General features: G+C 40.5%; 1 protein-coding gene across 1 annotated transcript; it reads right to left on the reverse strand.

The window, feature by feature from the left end:
• Nucleotides 1–240: 240 nt before the first annotated feature.
• Nucleotides 241–2,940, reverse strand: LOC116050818 (ras-related protein Rap-2b). Its single transcript, XM_031301029.2, has 2 exons — nt 1,986–2,940; nt 241–1,351 (listed from the first exon to the last, which is right to left on the reverse strand). The coding sequence occupies exon 1, from the start codon at nt 2,588–2,590 to the stop codon at nt 2,039–2,041; it is 552 nt and encodes a 183-aa protein (XP_031156889.1). The 5' UTR covers nt 2,591–2,940; the 3' UTR covers nt 241–1,351; nt 1,986–2,038.
• Nucleotides 2,941–10,212: the final 7,272 nt, after the last annotated feature.

Consider the following 10,212-nt stretch of genomic DNA (forward strand, 5'->3'; position numbering starts at 1 on the left):
TGTATCGGTATTGGCCTTAAAAAAGCCAGTATCGGTCGACCCCTAGTATTTGTAGTAATCCCATTATTTCTGTGTATTCAAAATCATACTGAGCTGATGTTTAAGCAATTATACTCTTAAAACTCTAAACTGCTCATGAAAACTTTGTTTAGGATCAGCAAACTGGCAATTAGTCATTGTAGCAACACGTTGAAACAAATAGATCTCAACAAAAGAGAAAACACAGCCTGGTTTCTTTTTAAAAAAAAATGCAATTTGTATTAAAAGTCTTGTTTTTAAAACAGACAGCCCATTCTTAAAGGGCTGGTCTGAAATTAAACTTACAATCAGGTTAGATTTGTCAAGGGTACATCATCACATTTCCTGTTAGAAACAACAAAATAAACATGAACATGATTTGATTTAAGTGGTCTGGAAAGGTAAGCGTTTGGTGTTGTTATCACGTCAAGGGAGATTCCAGTACCTGTGCATTTCAAGAAAATAGGTTTGGCCAGACAAAGCAGACATTACAAAATTAACACCGTAGACTTCAAAAAGGCCAACGTAAAACATACAGAAAACCGCCATTCCATTAACAAAAAGCCTATTGTAGTTTCTTTTCAGCCACCACCCGTACACGATTATCCAGAAGAACAGTTTACTAAATTGTGGACTGCCACGGCGAAGGGTTCTTTTGGTGATAAATGGAGGTTGGCACTAAATCTGAACAGCTGATTTGTTTTGGAAAGGCACTCGACACAAGGGCGATCGGGTCACCGTCCCCATGTCACTTCAGTTAAGGTCCTCTCACACACTGAAGGGAGATGAAGAAAAAAAAGTGGCACTCATGTTTCCTCCACCAGCAGATAAGTGGTGTCAATTTCTTTTGACTTTGGGAAAAAAATATAGGATTTGGAGTGTTGTGGAGCATTGCTCCAAAATAGGTTAGGCAGAGATATCGCCCAGATCTTTACCCACCCCAGACTGTGCAGTTTATTTAACAAAATATACTCCTATCTCTTGGTCTTCTTATACAGAAATATCCATTTATGACGGTCTCTAAGTGTTGCCCTCCGTATCTTTTCCATTGGGGTTTAGTTCCAGCTGTGAGTACAGTTGGAACTGGTGAGGGGGGGGGGATGTTGCTGAAACTCAGGATCTGACAGTGTTGACATCAATGGTGGACACTGATCATGCAGCAAAGATAGGCTACTCCAACCCAGCAGAATTCCTGAAGAGAGGACCCCTCCCTCTGAGTCGCAGTTGCTCCCCTCCTCCTCTCGTCCCCCTGCAGCATTCCTCCCTGTATTTTCCTCCAAGGCCAGGACGAGACACGAAGAAGAGCTCAACAGTAGACACTTGCTGCAACACACTGCCACAAACAAAAGATAAGAAGAGTCATGAGTGAACTGCAACAACCTCTGACAAAAGATGAAGAAAAGAAAAAAGACACTGCTTTTAAAAGGTTCATTCTGGGATGGGCTCTTAAAAAAACAACTTGCTGAGCCCTGAATGTAGGCCATGCAAGAACATTGGAATCTCCCGACTCCTGTTAACCTCATTCTGGAAAATACCATTTGAGCAGTTGTTTAATAACTACAGACTTAACGTTAGGTGTACAGATTTAACCACTAACTTTGTAAACCTAATTAAAAGTCAGCCCTAGGTTGCCCCTCCAGTTCTGCAAATTAGTCAGACACTTCCTCATTCTGCTTAGCAAAGCAATTGACTGCAAGTGGCCTACTGTAAACTGTGAAAACTAACACTGAGCTTTTATGAACGACAACTGACAATAAACTAAATACACTTAAAATGCTATTCTCTAAAGTGAAGCCAAGTTGAGCATACATCCGGTGTATTGCTGTTCACTTCTCCCTTAATATGGACATGTGCTAAGAAAGGATTTCAATAACATGCTTATAATAAGTACTGGTTATATAGTGTCACTTAATAAAACTATTACTAGTGTCAGCTTTACATGTGCAGTGTATGGTGTCATAACTTACCATTGCAAACTTAAAACCGAACAAGGAATAAAACTTTATGGTTGTCCTTTTTCTTAAAGAATGACACAAGACGAACAGCACTGGTCGTCGCCATTTGGTGTTGAGGCATAGTTCATCTGTCGGACAATCTCTGCAAACAGTTCGTCCACCGAGGTTTTATTTTTGGCTGAAGTTTCCATGAACGGGCAGTTCCATTCATCCGCCAGTGCCTTCCCCTCACCGGACGAGACCTCCCTTTCCCCCTCCAGGTCCACTTTATTTCCAACCAGAATCATCGGTACTCTCTCGTACCTTTTCACCCGAATGATCTGGTCCCTCATCGGTTTGATATCCTGGAAGCTTTGCTGGTTCACCAGGCTGTAGACCAGGATGAAACCCTGCCCGTTTTTGATGTACAGGTCTCGCATGGAGGCGAACTGCTCGGTCCCTGCCGTGTCAAGGATCTCCAGGACGGACGGAGAGGAGTCCACCTCTATCTCCTTCCTGTAGAAATCCTCTATCGTGGGGTCGTATTTCTCTATAAAGGAACCCGTCACGAACTGGACGGTCAATGCGGATTTACCGACCCCTCCGGACCCGAGAACCACTACTTTATACTCTCTCATGTCTGTTTATACTCTCTCAAACAGCCGACACTGAAGCTTCCTCTCCGCTGTGAGCCCGCTAGCCGCCCTGCTGGGTTTCAAACCGTTCACCGTTGCGCCTCCGCCAGCAGTTTTTGTACGGTCTCTGGTCGAAGGATATGGGGCGTGGCCGTCAACTATCGCCGTTCAGGGGGTAAATAAGGTTGTTTCGGACCCACGCTCAGCATTTGTAGTGTGGCATGTTGAGTTCCTGACGACAGCCCAGCCGGTTCTTGAGCAAGCTTCCCCCGTTTTCGTTCAAGTAGCCACCGTGCGCCCGTTGCTCTCTTTGGTAGTGTCAAGTCAAACGCAACTAAAACCCTCTCCTTCCTGTGTGAGCTATCAAAATAAAAGTGTCATTGCCTAATGCGTCCTGCAACGTCCATCCAGTTACGGTTTCACTACTTGTTGAATAAAACAATTCACAAACTATTTTGCTAAAATTGGTGTTGATTTGCGTATTTCTGTCGCTTAGTATTATATTATTGTAATAATTACACCATCTTGAAGGCGAGCTATTTATATTTCCCGTACAGATTTTGCTAAGTCTAGCTAACTTGACGCCGTGAGCTCTCTGCGCTTCCTGCCCACTCTCAGCACGCAGTCTGCGTCCCACGTCACTCAATACTCGCCAGTGTTTAGTTAAAGGTGCAGTGCGGCTGTTATCGCAGAGTCAGCGCGGCTGCTACACTCGGTACACACGCTGACACACCTTGGTTTCGACATCACTGAGCTTTGGGCTTCCTACTGCTTGACTCATTCTCACCCAACTTACTGGAAAGGCCTATCTACTGCAATTTGTGCAGTCACCTCATTGCTTCAACTCATCACATGAGTTTCAATATTTCCAAAGACACTAGGCTAAATCAAGATAATTTACAAAAAACATCTAGAATATTTCAACATTTAAGGGGAAAACCAAGAGTTAATATGTGGAAATATGTGGATATACCAGCAAACCTGAATGACAACAAGTTGGCCTACAATGAAGAGGAAGTGACTCACATTATCAATCATGTGAAGCATGACCCCACATATGACGCATTATAAGGCATTTTTCTGGTATGTCCCCACACTCCTGTGCTTTTTTTGTTTTCTTGATGTAGGCCTAACCCAGTACCTAATTCATCTCCATTTGCTTGTTCAGACTTGTACCATTAAGCCTCTTTTCTGTAGTCAGTCAGATCAACATCTGAACTAAACTTAGACCTACTGTACCAGGAAGAAAAGTTGTTCTCTTGGTTGTCTCTCAAACTATTCTGAATATGAAAGTGCCTAAATATACACGACTCATGAATTGTGGTGTAATCTCTAATCCAAATGGAAACCATGTGGTACTAAAATTAATCATTTAAGTCATCACATATAGGCTATGTCTGTTTGTGTATGTGCATGTGGGTGTGTATATATGCTCATCCTTACATGCTCTTGTAACTTGCAAAATAACAACTGTTTCCAATCAATGCCCGTCAGCGCAGCGCTGTGATGATTAAACCACACTCGTGACCTCATCACCTCGAGGGATGGCTGGGAAAACTCTGCTGGATCAATCGAATTTTAATTCATCCGCAAATCACTAACAGCGATACAACACACAGTCATGCAGTGCGGTTAGACCAATCTGTGAATCAGTTTGCATCGTTATGATTGTTGAAGCTCAAATAATGTCATAGGATTTTCCTATACCTACACACAGATGGAAGCAGATGCAAAACAGCTGTAGACATGCAGAGGATTTTGCCACAGTTTTGGATGACAGTAGGTAAAACAAGTGGATTAGTCATGTGGGCTATTTGAGTGCCCTGCACCCAGCCCTTCCCCAAACTCTATTAACAAACAACAAGTCAAAGCCTATATGAAGACAATCAGCGCTCTGCCCCATGGGGAGTGAGGGTAATGTGACCAAGAGCCTTGTGATGTGGATTGTCACAGCTGTGAGAGTGATCACCCTGAATGTAAAACCAGGCCATCCTGTCAGAGTTTATTTTCACACACCACTGATAATTAGATAGACATGGTCACTTTATCAATGAATGGTATGCCAAAACCCCCAGGTGAATTCCCCACAACAAACTAACAAAGAGCTGGATGAAGGTGATGTGTGGTCTTTCACACAGTTGCCATGGAGTTTATGTGGTTAATGAAATTAACCACAATGGACACCAAACAGAAATAGCAGAGGCCTTCAATCACTACTTTGTTGACTGTGCAGCTGAAATCTCACAGAGTTTCCTAGTAGATCAGGACAGAGTGTATCCAGCAACCACAGTAGAACCTGCCTTTACCATAAAAAAAACCCATTACTGAGTCAGGAATCATGAAAATCATTAAGTGACTCAAACCTTCTAAGGCAAAAGATGTGTTTGGGATGGATACGACTATGCTCAAAGACCTTGGCTCAGTTTTAGTTAATCCTATTACACTGATTATTAACCTCTCAATATCAACTGGACAGTTTCCAAACACCTGGAAATCAGCTATTGTCACTCCAATTCTCAAATCTGGTGATTCAAATTCCTTAAGTAATCATAGGCCAATCAGTATTCTCCTGACAGCATCCAAAATTGCTGAGAAATGGGTAGCTGAGCTTTTTTCAATCCAGAAAACAGATCCACCTCTCTCCACCCAATACAGTTTGGCTTTAGAGCCAAACACTCAACAGACACGGCTAGGGTGACCAGACGTCCCGAAAAATTCAGGACAGTCCCGAAATCAAAGCAGTTGTCCCGAATCCCAAATCCTGCCCTAATTGTCCCGAAAATTAGAGCAAAGTCTCAAGAGCAGACTCTCGAGTAGTAGTCGTAGGAGTAGGAGTTTAACTACATGTCCCTCCAGCCACACAGAAATCTAAACCTGTGTTCAGTACTCTCAGACATGACGTGACCCAACCGTTTCTACAGTTGATATCTAAAGCAGCTGGGATGCTCTCTCGGACACTTGAGTTCATGATTTTAATGTTTTTTTTATTTTATTTGTATTTTCGGGTTTACATGGCAGACAGTTGAGTTTCTGAATAAAAATAATAAATAATTTTGGTGGCTTGGTGCGGAGTTTTGAAATTCATGCTAACCTTGTGTTGACTTCGGGTCACATTGACCCGTTTTCAATTTTTGTTTTATATCAGAAAATATGGGACGTAGAAATAAGCGCTGAAAATGTGTAGAAGAAAAATGTAACAATTTAAAACGTTGGAAAAAGCAAAAACAAACTGAAAAAAAGGCGTCAAAAAACGTCGTCAAAAAACGTCGGAAAAAAACGTGTTTTTTTCAAGGTTGACGGGAAGACAACACAAGGGTTAAATGCAGGCAGCCATGAGAAGGAGTGATTGGATTGGATGTTGCTGATGTTAAAGCCCGGTCATTGTGTTTGTTTTATTTGTTTCATAATGACACTTGAGTTCATGATTTTAATGATTTTTGTATTTGTATTTTCGGGTTTACATGACAGACAGTTGAATTCCTGAATAAAAATAATAAATAATTTTGGTGTGAAGTTTTGAAATTCATGTTGACATTCATTCCATCTGTTTGTCCTGAGGTTGAAACCATAATGTACGCAGATGATACTATTTTATTTGTACATGGCAGATCCAAAGCAGACGTTGCAGCTAAACTCACCAGATTAATGGCTCAGGTTGCAATATGGTTACAAGAGTGTTGCCTGCAACTAAATGTCTCTAAAACAATTAGCATGTTCTTTTGCAAAACCAATAGATCCACAAGTGACCCTCACATAATGGTTCAGGGTGAAAAAGTACAGGTTGTGAGTGAATTTAAATATCTTGGGGTGCTAATTGACTTGAACCTCTCCTTTAAGTCACATTTGAAAAAAATCAAGTTAAATATTTCAAATTTTCATACTATCAGAAATCACATGAGGCTGCCAAAATGTTTTTACATTCTATTATTTTCACTCATCTGAATTCTTGCTTGACAAGCTGGTCCCACGCCAACCACAGCACACTGAAACCACTCAAATCACTATACAAACAAGCCATAAAAACGTTAGATAAAAAAACTACGCTCTTCAATCACTGCTTAATTTAAAACAAAATTAAGCAGTGGGAAGACCTAATGAAATATGTAAACGTATGCTTGATATATAAAGTCACTCACAACCTAGCTCCACCGCCACTTGTTGCCTACATCAACAGAAGATCAGATACTGCTCAAGTCACAAGGGGATCCTCAAGAGGAGACTGTGTTATTCCGCTGCAGAAAAGTCCAGTTAGTCAGCCTGGTCCATCAGAGGGTCAAGAGAGTGGAATTCAATCCCAAACCACATCAGACAGTTAAACACATATACGTCTTTTACTAAGCAGCTAAAACACTGGATGGTCAATACATATACATGTCAGCACTAAAATTATTTATAATACATGTATTCTGTTTTGCAAAAGTCAACATATATGAATTTTACTTATTGTTTCCTCCTAGTTTACTACTGCTTTTATTGTTCTTAACAGCTGTGTCTGTCGAGGGCAGTGGACTACAGATGAAAAATAGCCTTTTGGCTAATTCTGGCTTTTTTAACCCATGTAAAATCATGCGTTTTATTAATTTGCACTTTATGAAAGTGTAATTGAAATTCAGGGTTCTGGCGTGACTGTAATTTCCCTGCTTGTGTGCACAAATGTACCTCTCTCTCATACACACAATATTCACATGAACAAAGAGACAGCATTTGCTGGGAGATATTTAAGACTGAATAATGTTAGTAAAAACAGGTTCCAAGTTCCAAGATTTATCTATATTTTCTAAACACATGGATGAGTGCAAGACGGAGAGATTCAGATTTTTTTCAAGTCTGTCTCTTTGAATAATACTCATATGCACATTTACAGATTTATTAGGCCATGCAGCTCAGCAAGGTGTCAAGTGAGACACAAACACATTTTTTTACATTGTAACTTAGATATACATTTCAATAGTCTAATTCAGGATGCTAATGCCTCATATCAGCTTCAGCTGAACTTTGTATTTTTGCATGGAAGAGACTTTCCAAAAAAGTTTGGAATATTTCACTGTAGATATGTGAATATTGTATTAAAATCTTAACCTGTCCTACATTTACTTATCTTTTGGTCGATTCAGTGCAGTGGAAATAAGCTGAAAACACCACACTGACCAATAATTCCCCCACACCACAGCATACGACCCAGATAAGGAGCAACATTATCATGATGTCGTATTTCCGGCAACCTGACGAATATGTTAGTCCATTATTCATTCTCTTTTTAATTCTGTTGTCCACATACTCCTGAGGGAAATATCTGGCTTATTAGCTGCTAAATGCTCCATTATGTTCACTAAATAGTCACTTACTTTGTCTGTCTGGCATTTGCTGCTGAGCAAGTATTGTACAGTGAGTTTTTTGATGAAAACAGCCTGCTCCATCTAAAAGTGACGCTGATGAGAGCAGTAAGACTGAAACAAACATTAAAGCTGGGGGCAAGAAAAGCAAAACAATGAGTTAAAAAAAAACACTCCATAGAGTTGACGGGGTAGCGCTGGTTGATAATTATCTAATTAGCAACATCTACTGTACATACAAATAGTAATTTGAAAATGTTGATTATTGCAACTTAAATGTATTCTACTTTGTACAGATACGACTTTTTTAATCCACATATTTTAGCTTTCCTTGCTACAGCTCCTTTTAACCCTCTACCAAGGGGCCTGGGCTCCTTGCCCCTGACCTAATACCACTTCCATCTCATATCATCACCAGCATGCTCTAATTGAAATAGCCTGAAATAGCCCGAGGACTGCCCCCCTGTGCGATCTATTCAGGAAGAGGTGAACGTCTACAACAACACAATAAGATGTACAGTGACAGGTCTTTAATCCTCACTCCTTGTCCTGTGAGAGTGACAGAAGACTAATTAAAATGTCTGAGACCACTGAGCTAATTAATGACAGAGATAAGGCCCCTCCAATGTTTTCATCCCGCAGGGACTCAGAGGCCTTTCAAACCAGTTTCAAGCTGTAATTTCAAAAGGAAAAAGACTTCTGGCAACATTTGTTTTTACATGGTTTACTGTTTATAGCCCCCTGACCTTGAATTAATTACTATTTTCAAAATGTGTATTTCCATTCATTCTCTATGTGTGTGTTTTGATTTATGAATTATTCAGATAGTGGGAGTGCCCTTTCATCATTTCAGTTGCATCAGAGCACACTGTAAATACAATGCTTTCTGAAGCTATCTTGTGATTGTAGTTCACAGCTATAAAGCCACAATTATGGCCAGAAAGTGGCAGCAATCATACATTAGGGTTTTAAAGTGTTCCACATCACACATACTAACTAAAGCAAAGGCTATGAAGCCTGGGGCTCAGGACCTCCTAAATGGGTGCTGAATCTGAAGGCTCACAAGATGATTACCAAGATGGGAAATTAGAAAACTGCTGCATTAATTCTGTTTATTGTTTCTGACTTTGTCTAGCTAAAAATGTTGGGAACACTGAACTAGAGTTCTGCTTTCTGCAGTGAGACGCTTTGTCCAGTGGAGGGCAGCAGTCTTACATCCAACCTTGTGAGTGCACTGGCATTTCCTGCATGAGTTCAGATGTTCATGGCTCAGGTGAGCACAAGACTCCACACATAGAGTGCTGTGAAATGTGCAGCATTTGTGCCATTTATTTTACATTGAAAATTGGAATCACCCATGGAAAATCTATAGGATGTCGCATATGAAGTAAACACATATGTGATTGTATCTCGATTTTATTGCATAAATATGTAACACAAAGCTTTACAATTCTGAAAGAGACATAAATATAATGCACAAACACAGCAATGAGGGGATTTCCGGTTGACATTTTGCTGGATGAGAATTCAGTATTGTTTAAACTGCAGAATGAAGACAAAAGACTGTTGTCTTGTGCCATTATATTCACCAACAAAGCCAGAACAGTCTGGAGAGAAACTGATAAACATTGTGGCAAACACCTTTTTAACCAAAAAATGTTGAAATGATTAAAAAATGAATTAAAAAAAAAACAGAGAGCAAGAAAATGCATGATGTAAGACAAGACAGAGAGCAGAAAACAGAAAGACAAAGTAGTAAATAAAACAAAACTGGGTGACAGAGATACTGTAGAGAATAGACACAGGGTCTTTCATCCAGCCCACAATGCCAGCCTTTCATGTGTGGAATTTGGCCATCATCAATAATACATACAGTTCTGTCCAGTTCAGTACAGTTGACTGCTGGGGGTTAAAGTTTAGGGTTGAGAGCAAGGGGGTAAGCGAGCATCCGGAAAGTGTACCTCCTATGGGGAGATTCTGAGGCTAACAAGCCATCACCTTCCGCTAGCGTTCCATTGACTCCCATTCATTTTGGCGTCACTTTGACAGTGAATAACTTTACATCTGAAGCGTTTAAAGACTATTTGTCCATTGTTTATTTCTGAAGAAACACAACAATGTATAAAAGGCTCCATTACCTTGTATCTTATGTTATGGCCCCATAGCAGGCCGTTTTTGTAAAAATAGGCTCACGACTGTGTCATAACCACACGACTTTCTGTCGCACAGTAGAAAAATTACCGTATAGTCAGGAGAAGCCCACAGGCAATCGGGGGGGGGACGTGGAGGCAT

The sequence above is a fragment of the Sander lucioperca genome, chromosome 5 (assembly GCF_008315115.2).
Source record: "Sander lucioperca isolate FBNREF2018 chromosome 5, SLUC_FBN_1.2, whole genome shotgun sequence".
Taxonomy (NCBI): domain Eukaryota; kingdom Metazoa; phylum Chordata; class Actinopteri; order Perciformes; family Percidae; genus Sander; species Sander lucioperca.